Raw genomic sequence first — 24,252 nt, 5'->3', positions numbered from 1 at the left:
CATATTATATGACCATTTCCATAGCACACCCATTTTAACTTGACATACCAATATAATCACAAGAGGTCTGCTCGAGAAATTATATTTATAGTTGAAGGTTGATATGGTGTGTAATATGGAAATAGTCATATCATATACACTTTATTATATACTTTACATAAATATCTTTTGTGTGACATAATGTAACACAGATTAGGGGTTTAATATAATCTGTAACCATGACTGATACACTGACATCATAGATGGCTCAGATACAGAACAATTGCCATTGATTATATTACACATAAAATTTACTTGTATTTTCTATTAAGTATATCATGTATATAATGATTTTTTTTATCAGATGAAAAGTTATAAAAAAATGCATTTTACACCATGTGTAATGAATGACAAAGGTAAACCTATGGATTTTGTTGTTAGGTATAGAACCACTAATTCAGGCCCGGTCGGAAAGAACATACAAGAAAGTAGTACATATTTTAAACAAAATAGTTCCTACGCATAGCTGTATCTTTGTCAATAGTGGGAATATTTGGGTAGTTTTAGTATCAAATGAAAGGTTGGGGACTGGGATCACTGTAGAACCCTTGTTGAAAGTTTTATTTGAATAATAAAGAAGTATATGACATTTTAATAGGAGGGCTCATTTGGCCTGTTGATCAGATCAAAAGTTCCTGTTTTTGTACTATCAAACTTCCGGGAACCAGTACGCTCTAATATGCAATTAAAGGTATGTTGATTTTTTCAGCACAAGTCAGCATAAGGTACAGTTTTGACATGAAATAACTGCCACTTTATTTGAACTTAAGAAAAAGTAGCCATTTATGCTTGAAATTGCAGAATTTAACATAGAATGCAATGGGGCTATGAATTAGTGGTTTTATACCTGTTACTGCTTTAAGAATAATTAAGTGTGCGCGTCTAAAACAAAAGCCCTGCTAAATACGTGCTGATTGCTTAATTCAAAATTAATGAGCAATCTCATTGGTTAATTAGTATGATCTTGCAAAACAATTAGTAAACGAGAAGCACATGCAGAAGTGACTGGGAAACCCCCTTGCTGATTGGATAATAATCTTAACACGTCAGGGCCCCTGCATAACTTATGTACAGCATTCCAAAACGTATTGTGTCTTAATAATCTATCTATTCAAAATAGTTCCATTTTGTTGTTACTGGGGCATATGTACTAACAGCCTGCATAATATGAAGTTTCTAGATAGAAAACTGTAGGAGTTAGCTGGACAAACCATGAACCCACTTTGCATAATATCACAAAAAATGGCAAAGTACAACATCTTGTCATTTGTGTAAAATTAATGGAAATCTAAATCCTGACAATGTACACACTCTTAGTACATATGAACTAGCAGCCTGCATAATATAACAACATAATATAAAGGTTATACTTAGAAAACTGTAGGAGAAGTTAGGTAGAAAAATATGTACCAACCCTGCATAATTTTAACAAAAATATGACAGTTCAGCATCTTATTTGTGCAAAATTTAAAGAAAATCAAATGATGATATGATCATCCTTCAGTATATGTACTAACAATCTGCAAAATAATAAAGTTCAAGCTTGAAAACTGAAGGAAGAGCTAGCTGGATAACCCATGAAACCATGTACCCTTTGTGGGACTGATTGATTGAAGGACAGAAAGGGGTAAACATATCCAAATTTTGATGCAGGGGCATAATGAAAAACTTCAATATAAAAGGTTCACTTTATAAACTTACTTATTCTGCAGTCAGATACTGAGGCCGATTTCTTTCCTTCTGTTGTCATCATTCCTTGGTTTACATCCTGACAACTTTTGCACTCATCATCTTCCTGTGTCCTGTAGTAGCCTCTTTCACATACTTTACAGGATCCATCTGGTTGTAGTTCAGTTCCAGCCTCACAATCCTCTGAGAAAGAAAAGAATTATGTCACCTCTAATTCTTTGCTGATTTATACTGAAGAAATGTTTTTTAATGTTTTTAGAAACAGTATGATTTGGTTCTTCTGTTCATTCCTCTTTTGTTCACATATATTTTTTGCATTTAATCAATCTGACCTTTTTCACTTTTTATTCGTATGTTCAATAAACTAGAGGAGAGTCTGTATAGCTAGCTTGGATCTTTGCCCAATTTTAACAATGACCTCAGTACAACACTGGTCTATTAAACTAGAAATCAGACAAATTGTTGTTAATATTTATTGTGAAAAAGGTAGAACTGTCTAAAAAAATTCAAACACGAACAGCTCTCCAATGTCCCCTACTAAAGCATTTATTTCATCTGTCACAGGGAAATATATAAATTGGAATCTGGAAAAATTTTGAATTCTGGAATATTGATATGAAATGCATGATGAAAACTAACCCAATTATAGAGGTTTAGTCATGCATACATGGCTAAGGAGGGCTAGCTATGTCATACTGAAATAACAATGAAAGTTACTTGAACCTTAGCTATGAGTGCATGGCTAACCCACTAAAGTTGGGTTAGTTTTTATCATACATTGCTTATCAATTTTCCAGAATTCAAAATTATTCCAGATTCAAATAATTTCTTGGTTAATATATTTTTTGTTCTTTTGAACTTTTTCATAAATATCCAACCAGAAATGCAGGCGTGAGATTATCTACAATGGTTTCTCCATATGATTATTTTTTTCAAAAGGCAAAACTTCACTAGCAAACACCCCCAAGACCCAGCTAGCTTATATACACCTTTGGTATAAATTTCATAAAAATCTGACAAGAAATGTAGGCATTCTGTATGTGCTTGTCCAAAGTCAGGAGCTTGTAATTCAGTGGTTGTCATTTGTTGCTGTTTAACATATTTGTTTATCGTTCATTTATTTGTACATAAATTAAATCGTTAGTTTTCTCGTTGAATTGTTTTACATTTGTCATTTTGGGGACTGTTTACAGCTGACTATGCAGTATGGGCTTTGCTCATTGTTGAAGGCCGTACAGTGACCTATAGCTGTTAATTTCTGTGTCATTTGGTCTCTTGTGGAGAGCTGTTTCATTGGCAGTCATACCAAATCTTCTTATTTTTATATTGAGAGCACTTATAGTACTTGCAAACTTAGGCGTTACTATTTTAGCAATCATTCAGCAGTCATTAATAAGTCAATGATCAAAAATTAAAAGTAACAATACCAAATGACCGTTCATTACTTCTGTCAAAATAAAGAAATAAAGGCACTTTTTGTAAGCATAAACAAAAGTTTAAGAATCTTTATTTTACCATTTCCTATATTATTCACATTTAATCAAAAAACAATTCATCCAGAGTCATTTAAAAAAATACTGATTGCTCTCAACAGTGCATTAATTTTCATAAAAATAAGAAAAATTGTCATTTTATTAAAACACATATGCAAACAAAATTTTAGTTCCATTTCTCTTATTTTCATTATATTTTATGAAAAACACCCCATACTGATGTTCCAAAAGTATTAAAAATCAATAACTATGTGATTTCCATTAAATTGAAGTAGAAATTACACTCTTAATTCAAACAATTAAAGTTCAAAAGTACAGTTATATTATTTATCTTTAATGAAAACTACCTCATCTAGTGGCATTAAAATATATGATTGCTAAAAAGAGTACTTATTTAAAATGATATCATTTTTTCGCTTTTAAGTGATCAGAGACTATAACATATGTGTTATAGTTGTCTCAGAAGTGATCTAGAAACATTCTGAGCATGTTAATTATTACAGTGCAGTAATTCATTTAGCAGAAAAATAAAAAATAAAAGAACCAATACTGAAATAATCACATAATATGTTAAAAGTAATATATATTTTTTTATTCATATGTCATTGCGACCAAGTTGAATACAAATTATCATAATCAGTTAAAGGTCCACAGTCTTTGTCTAGGTTCACTTTTATCGCATGTAAATACTGCAGTGTTCGTTTCACGTAAGAATTTTACTTATACATATATCTGACCGATCTGTGCATATAATTTTATGACTGATCAATCGCTGATGGTTGTCACGGTAACTGTCAATTAGAGTTCGTCAGATACGTCAAATAAGCTTCATTGTATTGATCACAGATCAGTCAAGTTCACGTCAAACAGTAAAGCTTAAGGTTGCAAGTACTGTACTATGCAATTTCGCATAACATTTACATTTCAAAGGGACATTATTCCTTTAAGATTGTTGATTGGCAATGATTTTGGAACTTGTCTGAGACATTACTAATTCATACCATAAATTAAGTAAAAATCTGAAAAGAATTGTATCTGTGAGAGCAGACCAATGACGCAAAGATGCACACCTGCTATTTTTATGTCCCATGCACTGTGGAAGATATTAATACAAAATATGGATCAGAGACTCAAATGGAGCTTTGCGCAGAATGTTCTAAATCATTTCAGACTGGTGCATACTGAACATCTGAATATATGGAAAAAAGTTTTTAAACAACTTCATTATGGAAGGTTCACAACCTATTTAGGTCCTCTCCCCAGTAAAAAATCCCAATTTCAGATTTTCACTTATTCTCCAAATGTGAAGATAATCTAAATGAAAAATGCTTGTTCTGTGAAATAATTAATACGAGATATTTTTACACACACCCTTCCCCCAAATAGGTCCCTTATTTAAGATTTTTTCTAAAAATATAACTACTCCAAGCCTTTGATGACTGGAAACCTTTAAACAAATTTTTGAAAAGAATTGTGTATAGCTTACCAATATAAAGCTTTGCACCAAATATCAAGCTGCACTGATTTGTAATAGTTGAGAAAGTGAGACAGGAATGCGTTGCTGACAGAGGTAAGGCAAACCAGTATACTTCATCCCAAGGATCCACAATTTTTTCACACAATTTCGGTAATTTTGAAATGACTTGTAATTTAGGGTCCTTTTTTCAAACTGTCAATTCATACTAGATTCATGGCATAAATGATGTTTGTGTGCAGCTTTTGATTGCGTGCATTCATTTTACAGGTAACACAGGTAAATATAAAGATAATTCATAATATATGTCCATAATTAATAATTTTGAACACATTTATAATTCTAAATTAAACATTTTTCATATTGAGTATCTACACACATACATGTATGGACCTGAATCATTCCATGCTCACTACAATGGGACATTTTATTCAGCTCATCTACATATTTTTGTCTTTATTGAAACTATTTTAAAATTCATACTACCAGTTTTACCTAAAAGTGAGAAAGAGAAAATAGTGTCTGATGGAGCAATTCCGAAATATAAGAAGTGAGAAGTTGAATGACCGAATTCATGTTCTTAAAGCAGTGGGCTTCAAATATTTAGCATGTACCAAAAACATTTAAAATCGGTACTTTTACTCTTTTGATTTGCATTTCCAGGCCTTGGTGGTTATGCATAATAAAACAGACTTATCCTGCTCAAAACCCCACTTCCATCTTCATGTAAGTGAGAATGGCACTTAGACTAACAGAAGGGGTAATTGTAAACAGTTAAATAAACCAATGATGTTTTTTCCTAAATTTACCTGTGTTTACCTGTAAAATGAATGTGTGCAATGGTAATCAAAAACTGTGCTCAAATGTAATGATTTTTATGTGCAAATGTAATGCACTGTCTTACTTAGGGGTGTAATCTGAAAGACTTTCACATAGTAGAAAATATGTAGTGAACTGGCTTTAACTATAAACTATACATACGATAGCAGCTTTCAGAGGAATTGGATCCTTTCTCACTAGTTTTCTTCCCTAGAGGGCATGGATAGCAAAATTCCTGTCCACTCATGTGCTGATAGTGATGTCGTTCACATTGTGCACAATTAGAAGTACCCGCATCATAATACTGACCAGGTGGACAGTCATCTGAAGAAATATAATAAATCAAAATAAAACAATGTATACTCTCATGCTTATTTAATATTTAATTCCTGGTAGATCAGAGTGATCTTACATATTTGTCATTTGATGAAAATTGTAAATCAAAGTACTGAAGTACTGAACATCGGATGACCACAAGTTCTTGAGGATGGTCAAAAGCACTTGTCTCAGAAAAAAAACAACATATCTCTTTACCTGAAACTGAGGTTAATGTACAGAGATATATTTTTTTCTAGACAAGTGCGTGCGAGTATGATGAATAAATGACAGGAAATTCAACTTCACCGTAATAACTATTATATTGTAGTGATACAAATCAGTATACACTGATTTGTTGTTATATACTATATTAAAATAACAGTTACATATATATATGATTTGCATCCGTTTGTATATCATTCTATTTTACTGTTCTAATAATAGTGCAATGCAAGTGCATGGTGGACACTTTTCTGTAAAAATTCGATTTTTCTAAGATTGGATACGAGTAGGCATTCATATTTTCCCGCAAAAACAATTACAGAGTTACCGGTCCTGTCGCAAAACGTTCTTTGAGATATTCTTCCGCATGCTTTAACACAATTTTTCGGTACGTGTGCATTGATATTATCAATGATTTTTTACTTATATATATATATCTAACTACAAAACATTTTCACATTATTAATTTATGTTGTAAACAAAAATATTTTTATCAGTATTCATTGAAGAGATGTATTTATATCAAATGACAAGGAATGTTATTTTGCACTCGTTTATGTGCGCATATTCATCATGTTTATAGATCGGTTACAAACCCAAAACTAATTTACATAATGGAAATCTAGGCGATAGCAATACATCGGGATGACCTCAAGGTCATCGCGATGTAAAAATGTAATAAGATTTGGCTTTAAAATAATTTATGAAAAAGTATGACCTTTTAATTACTACTGAACAGGAGAAAAATCATGGCAAGGATAACTGCTTTTCTTTATGTTTCTAAAGTTCCAACAAATACAAATCATAAATATAATCAAAGAAACTTACCTATACAATCAAAGGATGAATATGATCCATAGGTAAGTGTAGTCTTAGTAGCTTGACATGGAGTACAAGATGATTGTCCCACATCAGGTTGATATGATCCAATCGGACAGAATTCACACGACATTGTTGTGTCATTTCTATATGTTCCTTTTCCACACATAACTTTAAAAAAAAAAAGAACATGATTCACACTAAAAGAAACAACATTTATCAGAATCTACAAACTGCTCTTAAAGTATAGTTTATGCTCCTTTTCAGACCAGTTAAATCAACAGGCAATGGAAAACTCAATTTAAACAGCCATATTTGTATTCATATCAATTGAAAATATTAATTTCTGAAATACGAAAGAATATTGACCTTAGTAATTGGGTTATTAAGTTCATTTACTATACAAATATCATAAAGATATGGATTTGATATTAAGTAGCTATCAAGATTTTTAAAATAAAATAGGATGATACATAAAAGTTGTATCTGTCCTATAATAATGGTAACGCTTATCAGTGTGACTTGATTGCAAGTGCTACTTAGTGCCACCTATTGCAGTTCATTCAAAATTCTTACCAAATTGCAATTTGTTTTATCAAAACTGTTCATTTTATCAGATATTTTAACAAACTGCAGTAAAGTCATCAAAGTGCAAGGTGATAAAATAAAGCATACTTACAATCCTAACAGTTAAGTATAAAACTTCAATTCATCTTTATTTCTAAGATGAAAAAATTGCTATAAATGTCTATACATATCATTGTTCTTTAAGGGACAATTAACCAGAACCAGTTAGTTTTTCCCACTGTTAAGACTTACCACAAGTATCACCAACAACAGTGTAGCCAGAAGGACAGGAAGGATTTTCATCTACAGTAACTGAATCCTCTTCAAGCTCTGCACCTCCAACACTCTGAAACAAAATACGTTTAATTTAGAGCCACATATGCAACATGCAGATGCAAATTATATTCAATTAGAATATGGAATCAAATGCAACAAGAAGAGAGCCAACATCCTGCATGTTATAGAATTATTTATTTTATGTTTAATGTCCAGTAGCAAATATATCATGCACCTTCATGTAAGTAACTTGTTAAAAAAGTGAGGCTCTTGAAAAGAATTTTGAAAGAGACCAGTTGTAGGCTCAATTTCTGATTATGGCCCCAGTTCCTATGTTATAACAGGAGACCTTAATATTGTCTGGGACCAATAGTTGAAATCATTCCTTAGTTAAGGAACTAACTATCATTCCCCACCAATTATTAATTGGAATGTGTGTCTTAACAGCATCCACGACTCACTTTGTACTTAATGTATGAAATGGATAACACGAAAAAAAGTTGACAAAAAATCCTTTAGATTCTTTTTTTAATTCAGTAATGACCATAGTTGATATTCATATTACTGCACAAAACACCTTACAAATATAATTTATTTCTTCTTCAAGCCATTGTTCCACTACTAAACTGTCTATTCTACTTACTAGACACTTGGTACAATAAAAACCCTGGTAATCAATTGTATAAGGCCTTTGAAAATAGTAGAATTAATTACTTTTGTAGTGTCAAAAATTCTTCGGAAGTTCTTGATATATTGCATGCTCATATTGGTGATTTAGGATCTATTCAATGTTTTGATTTTTTTACCCTATACCTCATCATCTCATCAAGAAATAAAAAGCTGCGCCATGAGAGCATGATATGCCCGTCATTTATTCAAAGAATAATGTTCCATAACTCCTCAATGTCTATCAGATATTTATAAAAAAAAACTAACGGGAGGTTATTTTAATAGATATAAACCATGCAGTCACCAAAATTTCATGAAAACTGCATAAAGCATGTTTGAGTTATTGTCTGAAAATTGGAAAATCTCCCTTTTTTTTAATGAATAACACCCCACAACTCGGAAATGTCAAATCTAAAATTTATGAAAATCTAAAGGGAACTCACCTCAATAGATATAAACAATTCACAAAAGTTTCATGCAAATTAGTTTAAAGGTTTTTCAGTTTTTGTTCAACATGTTGATGACGGACGGACACACAGACAGACAGACAAACAGACAGACAATGGTATACCATAATACGTCCTGTAAACAGGCATATAAAAATTCACACATCTAATTAAATCTAGTAACAACAAACAAAACAACTATGTCAATTGAACCTGTTTTGATACGAAAACTGCACTTGAATTTTTACTAGACAACATTTTTATTCCCTACAGAGATTCCTTATATCATCAAGTAATCAGTATTCCTAACTGTGCACCACTTATTGTGGACCTGTTTCTGTGATGTTACAAGTCACAATTTATGACTTGAATAAGCGAAGATCCATCGAAACATTAACATTATATACAAAAATTTAATAACACTTTTAGATATTTGGATGATATTTTGGCTCTCAATAATGACTACTTCAGTATCTACACTATAAAAGATTTATCCTGCTGAACTGACTTAAAGCTAATATTGACAACGAAAACTGTTATTTCCTGGATCTTGATATCTATATCTCTTACATAAAGCTTAATTGTAAAAAAAACTTACCATAAAAGAGATGATTTCTCACTTCCTATTGTTAATTATCATTCTTAGATGGTGATGTTCACTTGGAACCATCTTATGGTGTTTATATTTTGTCAACTTGTTTGATTCGCAACATAATGGATTTTAACAAAAGAAATCTCTGCATTACTGAATAATTATTACACCAGGGATTTGATATCAAACTTGTCAAGACATTTATTAATTTTATCATCGGTACAAGGACATCATTCATAAAGATAAATCAGCGTGCAGACATCTTATTCGTTCAGGTATTTCACGTCCCATCTTTTATGGTAATATCCTATACAAAGCATAAAAATGTTGTCATTCACGTCAAAAGCTAACCAAACCTTAAACTAGAGGCTCTAAAGAGCCTGTGTCGCTCACCTTGGTCTATGTGCATATTAAACAAAGGACACAGATGGATTCATGACAAAATTGTGTTTTGGTGATGGTGATGTGTTTTGGTGATGGTGATGTGTTTGTAGATCTTACTTTACTGAACATTCTTGCTCCTTACTATTATCTCTATCTATAATAAACTTGGCCCGGTAGATACAGTGGAAAATACTTTGTAAAAATTTACAAAAATTTACAAAATTTATGAAAATTGTAAAAAATTGACTATAAAGGGCACTAACTCCTTAAGGGGTCAATTGACAATTTTGGTCATGTTGCCTTATTTGTAGATCTAACTTTGCTGTACATTATTGCTGTTTACAGTTTATCTCTATCTATAATAATATTCAAGATAATAACCAAAAGCTGCAAAATTTTCTTAAAATTACCAATTCAGGGGCAGCAACCCAACAATGTGTTGCCTGATTGGTCTGAAAATTTCAGGGCAGATAGATCTTGACCTAATGAACAATTTTACCCCCATGTCAGATTTGCTCTAAATGCTTTGGTTTCAGAGATATGAGCCAAAAACTGCATTTTACCCTATGTACTATTTTTTAGCCATGTCGGCCATCTTAGTTCGCGGGCGGGGTCATCGGACACATTTTTTAAACTAGATACCCTAATGATGATTGTGGACAAGTTTGGTTAAATTTGTCTTAGTAGTTTCAGAGGAGAAGATTTTTGTAAAAAATTACAAAAATTTACGAAAAATGGTTAAAAATTGACTATAAAGGGCAATAACTCCTTAAGGGGTCAACTGACAATTTTGGTCAAGTTGACTTATTTGTAGATCTTACTTTGCTGAACATTATTGCTGTTTACAGTTTATCTCTATCTATAATAATATTCAAGATAATAACCAAAAACGGCAAAATTTCCTTAAAATTACCAATTCAGGGGCAGCAACCCAACAGCGAGTTGCCTGATTGGTAAGAAATTTTCAGGGCAGATAGATCTTGACCTAATGAACAATTTTATACCATCAGATTTGCTCTAAATGCTTTGGTTTCAGAGATATGAGCCAAAAACTGCATTTTACCCTATGTACTATTTTTTAGCCATGTCGGCCATCTTGGTTCGAGGGCGGGGTCATCGGACACATTTTTTTAAACAAGATACCCTAATGATGATTGTGGACAAGTTTGGTTAAATTTGTCGTAGTAGTTTCAGAGGAGAAGATTTTTGTAAAAAGATTACAAAAATTTACGAAAAATGGTTAAAAATTGACTATAAAGGGCAATAACTCCTTAAGGGGTCAACTGACCATTTTGGTCAAGTTGACTTATTTGTAGATCTTACTTTGCTGAACATTATTGCTGTTTACAGTTTATCTCTATCTATAATAATATTCAAGATGATAACCAAAAACGGCAAAATTTCCTTAAAATTACCAATTCGGGGGCAGCAACCCAACAACAGGTTGTTCGATTCATCTGAAAATTTCAGGGCAGATAGATCTTGACCTAATAAACAATTTTACCTGATGTCAGATTTGCTCTAAATGCTTTGGTTTCAGAGATATAAGCCAAAATCTACATTTTACCCCTATGTTCTATTTTTAGCCATGGCGGCCATCTTGGTTGGTTGGCCGGGTCACCGGACACATTTTTTAAACTAGATACCCCAATGATGATTGTGGCCAAGTTTGGTCAAATTTGGCCCCGTAGTTTCAGAGGAGAAGATTTTTGTAAAAGTTTATGGACGACAGACGGCCGCAAAGTGATGAGAAAAGCTCACTTGACCTTTCAGGTCAGGTGAGCTAAAAAGACTTATTCAGAAGGGATATTGTTACGATACTGTTGTCAGGTCATTAAAGATGGCAGTTTTTGAAATTAATACTGATTTACTCATAGGGTCTTTACATGGGACATAAACACATTTATTCTAAAACCAGTTGTTAGCATGATACGGCTGATGATCTTCTCATATATTTTATCAGTATAGCGGACAAATCTTTAGACTCGTAAAATTCAAATGTCACTTACTTCACTGCTATTAAAAAATTGAAATACAACTTACCTTAAAATTGAGTCCATCTTCCTGCAGTATGAAAATCAATATAGCATCTTTTACTTTGTATGTTAGGCCATTTCTAATTATTGTTTGACTGCGAAGAAAAATTCAGCATTTTAACTTGTATCATACATTTTGAAACTTTGGTTAAGTAATTCTTTCATTATATATTTGCTTGTTGATAACATTGCATAATATACTGTATTATTTATTTTTATCGGTTTCAATTTTCGTGGATGGAGAAAAAGACATTTCATGGATATCTGTTTGAAAAATAAACTAGAGGTTCTAAAGAGCCTGTGTGGCTCACCTTGGTCTATGTGCATATTTAACAAAGGACACTCTCCAACATAGTAGACGACAATAGAATTCATGACAAAAATCAATTTTGTTCATCTTGCATTATTATAATTTGGTCTGTTTGGTTTCTCTCTATCTTCTTTAGTTTTTGCTCAAAACACAAAAGAGGGTAAAAAATTCCTCATTTAAGGGCAATCACTCCTATAAATAGTGACAGTACACTAACTTTATCAGCTAAATTTGACTTGTTAGTAGATCTTGCCTTGCTTATGGTTTTTGTGATTTAAGTGTCTACTTATCTATTATAATTTTTATCATATAAGGCAATAAGGCAAAACACAAAAAAAATGGTTTTAAACCTTACTAACTCCAAAAAGGAGTCTAAATCGTCTTACTTGTAGATAATGTCTTGCTGATCATTTTTGCTTATCTAAGTTTCTATTTTTCTATTATAATTTTTAAGATATAAGGCAAAATCGCAAAAAATTGGTTAAAATCTTTATCAAAGGGCAATAACTCTTGTAAGGAAGCGACTGACAATTTCGATCAAGTCACTTCTTTGTATGACTTGTCAATCATTTTCACACTTTAAAGTGTCTCTCTCTATCTGTCATAGTTTTCAAGATAATAGGCAAAAATGAAAAATAATGGTAAAATTTGTCAGGCCAGGTGCGCTAAAAAAAAAGGTTTCAGATATGCAAATTAGTGGATCTCTGTTTGAATAATAATGAAACAAAACATAGACTCATCAAAAATGTTAAATCCTCACTTGGTTGTTCTAGGTTAAAGAGATCATTAAAACTTCAATTACAAGCATGTCTCAGGTTAGGGTGAAGGTTGGCTTCTGTTAAAACATTTAAACCCTCTGCATTTTTATGGACCTGTCCTAATTAGTCAGGAGCCTGTTGTTCAGTGGTTTTTGTTTGTTGGTGTGGTTCATATGTGTTTCTCTTTTTTTATATAGATTAGACCGTTGGTTTTTCTTATTGAATTGCTTTACACTGGTCATTTTAAGGCCCTTAATTCTTTTAAAGCTTGCTGTTTAGTGTGAGTCAAGGCTCCTTGTTGAAGGCCGTACTTTGACCTATAATTGTTTACTTTTTATACATTGTGACTTGGATGGAGAGTTGTCTCATTGGCACTCGTACCACATCTTCTTATTTATATGGACAAAGGCAACTAATTAATTGTTTGTTTTACAATTTACAATTGTCTAAGATTTTATTACATTTTATTCATAAAATCTTGTCCAAGAAAAGACAGCTTTCTATATGTGTCCCTATTATTGATGTTAAAAGTAGCAATACCAGAATTATTGTAGGATGATTTCATAAATATAAATAAAGTGATTTTACAAAATATAAAAATAAGAAGATGTGGTTTGATTGCCAATTAGAAAACTCTGCACAAGAGACCAAATGACAAAGAAATTAATAACTATAGGTCACCATACAGCTTTTAATATTTAGCAAAACTCATACTGCTCAGTCAGCTTACAAAAGCATTTCTGCAGTTTTTAATAATGACAAAAGTAGACAGTGTACTATGGGACAGATATAAGTTCCAAAAGGAAAGGTAAATTGAAATTCATCTAAACAAATTTCTCAAGATCGTCTTTAATACAACAGTGTACGGTGACTGTCATGCTGAAAGGACTCGTCTGCTTTACTAACCATGATTGATTTTATATTGAAAGTCTTTAAGATAAAAAAATTACTACAAGCATCACATAAACAAAAATTATCAATGACCCATGGCAATGAGTAACAGGGTTTTTTTCTGGGTATTTTGGGAAAAAGGACCCTGGCCAGTACTGTAAATTTTTTACGCTATTTTCAATAAAATTGGGAAAAATACAACAAATATACCAGATGTGAGTTTTAGTGTGTTTAGTTCATTAAAAATTATGTTTTTTTTTCTGAAAATGAAGGAAGAAACTACATGATTACCATCTATAATTTTATTTTCTGCTCTTTTTGTTTTTAAACTGAACAACAAGGCACACAGAATCAAAATATCTTTCTTATAGCACACATGTGATAAAAATTTACCGCCTTTTTAGCATCAAAGACAGTAACAATTCACATGGTTAATATAATAAATATAATAAATACTTCAGGGATAGAAATAAGATGTATTTTAACTGGCAAAGCAGGCTAACACTTTTTTAAATTCACTTGCACTTCCAGATTTTTACTGGCCCATCAAAATTGAGAAGAAATTACCTTTTGGATCTGTAGTTATATGTTTACATTATAAAAACATCTAAAATCAACATTAATTTATTGTATTTGATCAGCAAACCCAGAATTAGCCTTATCTGCTCCCAGAATTTGATCCAGTATTTGTAATTGTCTACATTTCTGGTTTAATTATTAACAGCCATTGTTTAATTGTCAATGTTGTTTTTGTCAGTCAGATACGTTTTTACTCGGATTTACACATTACATGTTGGTGATTTTCACCATAAAGCCATCCATTGAACAAAATGAACATCTCTGTCATGAATAATAAAGATGAAAATGAATTTTGAGATCGTTTGCTCCATAAATTGGGAACAATGTCGGGTTTTTGCCATTGGGAATGAGTCTGAATACCAGACTCTGTGGAATGCTAGAAAAATCCATGAGTAAAGTAATTAAAAAACCTGCCAGACAGACATGTACACCTTACAATTATTCTGAGAACTAAATAAAGTTGACCTATTTTTCAAGAGAGGACCAAACTATTGAGAAACTTTACAAAAACCAATGAACCATGAAATATAGGTCAGGGTCAGACGAGGGAACCTGTCAGATACACATGTTCACCTTTTAATCATTCACTACACCACATATAATTGACCTATTGCATTTAGTATCCAAGAAATGGCCCTAATTATGTAGATTTAACCCTGATCACTGATCAATGAAAGAAGGTTGAGGTCAGATAACCCTATCTGACAGACATGAAAACCTTGTAAGGAACACATATGCCAAATATATTTATCCTTTTACACATAATGAGTGAGAAATTCACAGAGAAAATAAACTATAATTTTGTTTTTAGCAGTTGCTGAACCATGAAAATGAGGTCAAGGACAATGGACATACATACATGTGACAGAGTTGTCTTGTCACAACTGGGGATTTGAAAATTTTCAGCTGGAGTTTGGGCCTCAAAACTGGGAGATTTTTATCGACTTTTGTCATTGTTCGTGTTAAATAGTTAAACTTAAAATTGTTACAGCCTTACTGGTCTAAAAATTTTGTATACTTACTCTAGCTCAGGCAGGGTAACAGTAACATCTATATACATGCTCCTATCACTACATACAGCATCCCAAACACACTGACTACTACACCAATCTAATCCAGACCATTTGATAGCAAGATCTTGCTTTAACTTCCCCTCCAAATTGTTCTTTATAGTATCTTTTAATGTAGCAGTACATGTGAGCACAATTTTGTAAGATATGTCAATTGTTAAAGCTATTGTCTGAGTCCTTTGACCTGTAAGAAATACATATTATGTATATAAAAATCCCATTATTATGGACATGAAATAACTTAATTGGAGACAGTAAAATAAGAGAATTGCAAAGTGGAATATCTGCTAGCAATCCCAGATTTTTTTTTAAAATGATGATGACTTTAAACTTTAACTTTATCATTAACTACAGGCTCACAAGAGCCTGTGTCGCTCATCTGTATCTACTGTGTTTTGGAAAGGAAAAGATTTTTGTAAAAGATTACAAAAATTTACAAAAAATTGTGAAAAATTGACTTTAAAGGGCAATAACTCCTGAAGGGGTCAATTGACAATTTTGGTCATGTTGATTTATTTGTAGATTTTACTTTGCAGAACATTTTTGCTGTTTACAGTTTATCTCTATCTATTATAATATTCAAGATAATAACCAAAAATTGCAAAATTCCTTAAAATTACCAAATCAGGGGCAGCAACCCAGCAACGGGTTGTCTGATTCGTCTGATATTTTCAGGGCAGATAGATTTTGACCTGATGAACATTTTTACCTCATGTCAGATTTGCTTTAAATGCTTTAGTTTCAGATCTAGAGATCAAAGCCTAAACTGCATTTTACCCCCATGTTCTTTTTTAAGCCATGGTGGCCATCTTGGTAGATGGGCAGGGTCATCAGATATATATTTTAAACTAAGGATGATTTAGGCCAAGATTGGTTTAACTTGGCCCAGTAGTTTCAGAGGAGAAGATTTTTGTAAGTTAACAACGACGACGACTGACACTGTGCGCTAAGTGATAAGAAAAACTCACTTGGCCCTCTGGGCCAGGTGAGTTAAAAAGGGTTCTAATTTCAACCTCTCATCATTCCCAAACTTTAGTAATGGATGAAAATTGGCTATAAACCAGACTGGAGCTCTATGGTGTCTACAAGCCTTATCAAGTAAGTGACAAGTCATATTGTGTCCTTGGCCTTTGACTTGAAATTAAATTGAATTTAAATCGACATTAGCTAAGATTTAAAAAAAAAATTAAAATACAATTCTTTTTGTTTCAAGTATCAAAAAAACATTTCGTTATAAGCAGTCAATTTGGGCCATCTTTGTCAAAATAAGCTTAAAAGCATTGCTGAGATATAATTGACTAGCAAGTCAATAATCTTACCTCACTGAATACACATTCATGTGACCTTCAATTTTACCCCTTAGTTAGAGTTGGGTTACACATTTTCAATTCAAATGGAATCCGACATCAACGAATACCAACATCCTTATATAATTCATGTCAACCTTTATTTCAATAAATTGTTGAATGAAATATTTCATGCATGAGGCCATTAATATGTTCTGGTAAAATACTGGATCTGACTGGATAGATTTATAATTGTTTGCATCAATCCTACCCTAATCTAGTGTTTCTGCTGCATTTTTTAGATTATCTAATGAGTATTAAATAAAGGCCCGTCATAATCCGTGATTGTCTTATATTTCTTATTTTTTTATTCTACTTATTGTTAGCAAATCTGCTAAATTTTTGTGTCTTTTATATGTTGAAAAAGTTGAAAAAGGCTAAACTCATCAGATTGATACAAATAGAAATATGAAGTTCTATTTTTAGCCATGTCGGTCATCTTGATTGTCAGATGGGGATCATCAAACACATTTTTTTAAAACTAAATACCCAAATGATGATTGAGTTAAAGTTTGGTTAAATTTGGTCCAGTAGTTTCAGAAGAGAAATAAAAGTTAACAAAGATGACAGATGCCATTTGATGGGAAAAGCTACAAATATGGGCAAACAATACAAACTACAAGTGAGAAAGATAGAACTAGCAGTAATCTCAATTATATCTAAGGGTGATAAATTATGGAGATTAGTCTTAATTTTCTGCATGATAACAAACACAAGTAAAAGTAAATATTTATGCTGTTAGTTCATTATATTAAAACACCTTCCTGACCATGATTGATTTTATGATGAAAGTCATAAAGATAAAAGTTTTACTTACAAGTATCACTTATACTTATAGTTATCAATGATTAATGAAAATAAGGTCAAAGTTCAATAAAACCTGCCTGACACCTTACAATATCATTTCATACATAAATATATTTGACCCATTACTTAAAAGTATCAAAGAATCAGAACAAACCATAAAAACTTAACATTGACCAATGAATCATAAAAACAAGAGGCTGTCAGAGTGACAGCAAACCGAATTTTCCTGCAGAGGTCGAACCCTAAACAGTTGAGCAAGTATGGACATTATTTTATCCATATTTTCTGTGCAAAGGGAAATATCTCAAACTGGATAAATAGTTCTCTAAAATAAGATATGTATGATGCAATTTTTCAAATTATAATCAATAATATAATAACAACTACCAGTGATGACTAAGTTCTCTAAAATTAGATATGATTTAACACTCAAACATTGCTAGAATCAGCATATCAAAGAACCAAAGAATTCAATGTTTGATGAAATTAATCAAAAGTGTAATTTAGGACCCTTTGGACCTCAATGTGGTATTATCTTATTAATAATGAAAAGAAATACAGGTTTAGATTAAGAATTTCAAAGAACCCTATGCTCTATATATTCAATTTATGTTGAAATCAGACACAGTTTAATTGTGGACCTCAATTTGGACCAACTTGAGAACTGGGCCCAAAATCAGACATCTAAATATATGTTTATTAATAGACAATATAAGCTTACTTTTTAAAGAAGTTTACTTCATCAAAAAAAAAATATATATATAGCATTCAGAAAATTAGTTTTTACAGAATAACAAACAAACTTGCCACAAAATTCTACAAACAATTTACCAAAGAAAAGAAGAAAAAAATCCAAAATTTTATTTATCATTAATACAATGTCATTTCAAAATCTATAAAACTTATCAGTAACAAGAAATAATTGTAACAGAATGCTGTTACGAAGTCTCCCAAACAAAGCTCCAATAATTCGTAATTCCCATTGTCACTTGACATTGGGCAATGTCCAGTACAAATTGGTTTATGATATGCATAAGTGACACGTATGGATTGACCCTGTATGTCATTCAAATCTTCTTCAAGTTCTTGAAATTACGAACAGGAATTTAAATGGTTTAGGGGTGGAGATCTTGACTGTTTACAAGTTCTCAAAAAGAGGGGGGGGATCCCCAGGGGACTCTCCCTTTATTTCATATGATTTGTTTTTTTGTCCTGTACAAGAATATATATGGTTTAGGGGTAGGGATCTTGACGGTTTACAAGTTCTTAAACAGGAGGCGATGGGGGTGACCCCAGGGGACTCGCCTTATATTTCATTTGATTTGTTTTATGGTCCCATACAAGAATATATATGGTTTCCACATGGGGATCTTGACCGTTTACAAGTTATCAAAAAGAAGGGGGGTGGGGATCTAGACCGTTTTACAAGTTATCAAAAAGAAGGGGGGTGGGGGTGACCCCCATGGACTTCCCCTATATTTCATTTGATTTGTTTTATTGCATACAAGAATATATATGGTTTAGGGGTGGGGATCTCGACCATTTACAAGTTCTCAAACAGGAGGGGGTGGGGGTGACCCCAGGGGACTCGCCTTTTATTTTTTATCTGATTTGTTTTATTTTCCCATACAAGAATATATATAGTTTCAGGGTGTGGATCGTGACCGTTTACAAGTTTTCAAAACGAAAAGGGGTGGGTGTGACCCCCATGGACTTCCCCTATATTTCATTTGATTTGTGTTATTGTCCAATACAAGAATATATATGGTTTATACAGGAGGGGGTGGGGGTGACCCCAGGGGACTCGCCTTGTATTTCATTTGATTTGTTGGATTGTCCCATACAAGAATATATATTGTTTTGGGGTGGAGATTTTGACCGCTTACAAGTTTTAATCTAGAGGCTCTCAAGAGCCTGTGTCGCTCACCTGTATTTACTGATGCTTTGGAAATCATGTAAAATAAGGTTAAAATCATAATTAATAGTATTAGATATTAGATATTATAATGATATCTAAGATAATAACAAAAAACTGCAAAATTTTTGCAAAATTACTAACTCAGGGGCAGCAACCAAACAACGGGTTGTCGGATTCGTCTGAAAATTTCAGTGCAGATAAATCTAAATCTGATGAACATTTTTCCAACCTGTCAGATTTGCTCTAAATGATTTAGTTTCAGAGATATAAACCAAAAACTGCATTTTACCCCTATCATGCCTAAAGTCTATTTTTAACCAAGTCGGCCATGATGGTTGGAAGGCGGGGTCATCGGACATATTTTTATTACCCTAATAATGATTATGGCCAATTATGGTTAAATTTGTCTCAATAGTTTCAGAGAAGAAGATTTTTGTAAAAGATTACAAAAATTTACGAAAAATTGTTAAAAATTGACTATTAAGAGCAATAACTCTCAAAAGGGGTCGACTGACAATTTTGGTCATGAGAACTTCTTTGTAGATCTTACTTTGCTGAACATTACTGGTGTTTACAGTTTATCTCTATCTATAATAATATTCAAGATAATAACCAATAAAATGCTTCGCTGGGGTGCAGCTTGATACGACCGCAGAGGTCGAACCCTGAACAGTTGGGGCAAGTATGGACACAACATTCAAGCTTGATACAGCTCTGAATTTGGATTGTTATTAAATATTTGACACAGCATAGGTTTCTGACACAGAAAGAATGTGGTCTAAGAACTTGAATTTTTTTAATTTACCTATTATGGTCCAATGTCCAAAATCAAAATACATGGTTAGATTCAGCATATCAAAGAACCCCATATATTCAATTTTTGTTAAAATCAAACAAAGTTTAATTTTGGACCCCAACTTGGACAAACTTGAAAACTGGGCCCATAATCAAAAATCTAAACACATGTTTAGATTCAGCATATCAAAGAACCCCAAGAATTCAATTTTTGCTAAAATCAAACTAAGTTTAATTTTGGACCCTTTGGACCTTAATGTAGACCAATTTAAAAAACGGGACTTAAAATTAAAAATCTAAATACACGGTTAGATTTGGAATATCAAAGAACCCCAATAATTCAATTTTTGATGAAATCAAACAAAGTTTAATTTTGGACCCTTTTGACCTCAATATGAAGCAATTTGATAGCGGGGCCCACAAATAAAAAATCTAAATTCATGGTTAGATTCAGCATATCAAAGAACCCCATATATTCAATTTTTGTTGAAATCAAAAAAAGTTTAATTTTGGACCCCAACTTGGACCAACTTGAAAACTGGGCCCATAATAAAAAATCTAAACACATGTTTAGATTCAGCATATCAAAGAACCCCAAGAATTCAATTTTTGTTAAAATCAAACTAAGTTTAATTTTGGACCCTTTGGACCTCAATGAAGACCAATTTAAAAAACGGGACCCAAATTAAAAATACGGTTAGATTTGGCATATCAAAGAACCCCAATAATTCAATTTTCGATGAAATCAAACAAAGTTTAATTTTGGACCCTTTTGACCTCAATATGAACCAATTTGATAGCGGGGCCTACAAATAAAAAATCTAAATACATGGTTAGATTCAGCATATCAAAGAACCTCATATATTCAATTTTTGTTGAAATCAAACAAAGTTTAATTTTGGACCCCAATTTGGACCAACTTGAAAACTGGGCCCATAATCAAAAATCTAAATACATGTTTAGATTCAGCATATCAAAGAACCCCATATATTCAATTTTTGTTGAAATCAAACAAAGTTTAAATACTGGACCCTATCTTGGACCAACTTGAAAACTGGGCCCATAATCAAAAATCTAAACACATGTTTAGATTCAGCAAATCAAAGAACCCCAAGAATTCAATTTTTGTCAAAATCAAACTAAGTTTAATTTTGGACCCTTTGGACCTCAATGAAGACCAATTTAAAAAACGGGACCCAAATTAAAAATACGGTTAGATTTGGCATATCAAAGAACCTCAATAATTCAATTTTCGATGAAATCAAACAAAGTTTAATTTTGGACCCTTTTGACCTCAATATGAACCAATTTGATAGCGGGGCCTACAAATAAAAAATCTAAATACATGGTTAGATTCAGCATATCAAAGAACCTCATATATTCAATTTTTGTTGAAATCAAACAAAGTTTAATTTTGGACCCCAATTTGGACCAACTTGAAAACTGGGCCCATAATCAAAAATCTAAATACATGTTTAGATTCAGCATATCAAAGAACCCCATATATTCAATTTTTGTTGAAATCAAACAAAGTTTAAATACTGGACCCTATCTTGGACCAACTTGAAAACTGGGCCCATAATCAAAAATCTAAACACATGTTTAGATTCAGCAAATCAAAGAACCCCAAGAATTCAATTTTTGTCAAAATCAAACTAAGTTTAATTTTGGACCCTTTGGACCTCAATGTAGACCAATTTAAAAAACAGGACCCAAAATTAAAAACCTAAATACACGGTTAGATTTGGAATATCAAAGAACCCCAATAATTTAATTTTAGATGAAATCAAACAAAGTTTAATTTTGGACCCTTTTGACCTCAATATGAACCAATTAGATAACGGGGTCCACAAATAAAAAATCTAAATACATGGTTAGATTCAGCATATCAAAGAACCCCATATATTCAATTTTTGTTGAAATCAAACAAAGTTTAATTTTGGACCCTTTGGACATTAATGTAGACCAATTTGAAAACTGGACCCAAAATTAAAAATCTAAATACACTGTTAGATTCGGCATAACAAATAAATAAATGTGATCAAAGATTTTACAAATCTAATGCGCCATACTGTGCAATTAAAGATTACTTCTTGAAATTTTTCAATATTTGAAATTTGAAAAAAAAATAATATTTGAAGAATAATTCTTTTTAATTTCTGAAATCTGAAATGAGAAAAAATTGGCCCCCCACAATTTCTTTTTATCCCCCCCCCCCTTTTTCCCCCAAAAAAATTCTTTCCCTCAAGATATGGTCATAATCTCAATTCAAATTTCCAATGGAGTTGGCAACCATAATTACCCATTTAAATTTACCATAGTGCTAACTTAATCTATTTTATAATAGAATTAATAAAAATATAGTGTCAAATCTTTCATATGGATTTTTTTGTAAAAAAAAAAGATGAAAACATTTGCAGATATTTTTACTGGTCTTCCTTTATAAATATGCATTTCTTTAAACATAATTTAAAAGCAGTGTAAGGGAAGTAACCAAAACGTTGTATTTGGATTACCTCCCTTACACTGTTTTAGATTATCTTTATTGTTCATTAACCATTACTTTATACATGATTTAAAAGCAGTGTAAGGGAGATAATTTCAATGATGTATTTGATTTATCTCCCTTACACTGCTTTAAATTATGTTTTGTACTAAAGTATTTGTCCATTAACCAGGACAACCTTGTTTTTCCCCCTTTTTTGCCCCTAATTCCTAAACGGTTTGAGCCATAACCCCCCAAAGCAAATCCTAACCATCCCTTTGTGGTATGGAAACTTGTAGTATAATTTCAGAGAGATCCATACACCGTTCCACAGTTATTGTCTGGAAACTAGAAAATGCTCATTTTTGGCCCCTTTTTGGCCCCTAATTCCTTAACTGTTGGTACCATAACCCCCAAAATCAATCCCAACCTTCCTTTTGTGGTATTTAACCTTATGGTCAAATTTCAAAAAGATCCATTCACTTAAACTAAAGTTAGAGTGCGAAAACCAATATGTATTCGGACGACGACGACGACGACGCCAACGTCATACCAATATAGGACCACAAAATTTTTTTGCGGTCGTATAAAAACTGCAAAATTTCCTTAAAATTACCAATTCAGGGGCAGCAACCCAACAACAAGTTGTCAGATTTGTCTGAAAATTTCAGGGCAGATAGATCTTGACCTGATAGTCAGTGTTACCCTATGTCAGATTTACTCTAAATGCTTTGGTTTCAGAGATATAATCCAAAATCTACATTTTACCCCTATGTTCTATTTTTAGCCATGGCAGCCATCCTGGTTGGTTGGCGGGGTCATCGGACACATTTTTTAAACTAGATACCCTAATGATGATTGTGGCCAAAGTTTGTTAAATTTGGCCCAGTGGTTTCAGAGGAGAAGATTTTTGAAACTGGAGGCTCTCAAGAGCCTGTGTCGCTCACCTGATTTACTGATGCTTTGGAAATCATGTAAAATAAGGTTAAAATCATAATTAATAGTATTAGATATAAGTTATTATAATGATATCTAAGATAATAACAAAAAACTGCAAAATTTTTGTAAAATTACTAACTCAGGGTCAGCAACCCAACAACGGGTCGTCGGATTTGTCTGAAAATTTCAGGGCAGATAAATCTAAATCTGATGAACATTTTTGCCACCTGTCAGATTTGCTCTAAATGCTTTAGTTTCAGAGATTTAAACCAAAAACTGCATTTTACCCCTATGTTCTATTTTTAGCCATGGCGGCCATCTTGGTTGGTTGGCAGGGTCATCGGACAAATTTTTTAAACTAGATACCCTTATAATGATTATGGCCAAGTATGGTTAAATTTGTATCAGTAGTTTCAGAGAAGAAGATTTTTGTAAAAGATTACAAAAATTTACAAAAAATTGTTAAAAATTGATTATTAGGGGCAATAACTCCTAAAGGGGTCGACTGACA

The 24,252-nt window shown here is 32.3% G+C and overlaps 1 protein-coding gene across 1 annotated transcript in view; it reads right to left on the bottom strand.

Annotated features, from left to right (window-relative positions):
• Positions 1-24,252, bottom strand: part of LOC127710082 (uncharacterized) — a 467,780-nt gene that overhangs the window by 113,549 nt on the left and 329,979 nt on the right. The window contains exons 52-57 of the mRNA XM_052215826.1: positions 15,404-15,635; positions 11,851-11,938; positions 7,693-7,786; positions 6,883-7,044; positions 5,677-5,838; positions 1,741-1,911 (exon numbers count right to left, since the gene is read on the bottom strand). Of these exons, the coding sequence (XP_052071786.1) occupies positions 1,741-1,911; positions 5,677-5,838; positions 6,883-7,044; positions 7,693-7,786; positions 11,851-11,938; positions 15,404-15,635 (909 nt within the window). The remainder of the gene's footprint in view (positions 1-1,740; positions 1,912-5,676; positions 5,839-6,882; positions 7,045-7,692; positions 7,787-11,850; positions 11,939-15,403; positions 15,636-24,252) is intronic.

This window comes from Mytilus californianus, unplaced genomic scaffold (assembly GCF_021869535.1).
Source record: "Mytilus californianus isolate M0D057914Y unplaced genomic scaffold, xbMytCali1.0.p SCAF_7, whole genome shotgun sequence".
NCBI lineage: Eukaryota > Metazoa > Mollusca > Bivalvia > Mytilida > Mytilidae > Mytilus > Mytilus californianus.
Note: the sequence above shows the minus strand (reverse complement) of the source record. Positions and strands in the feature narration are given on the sequence as shown.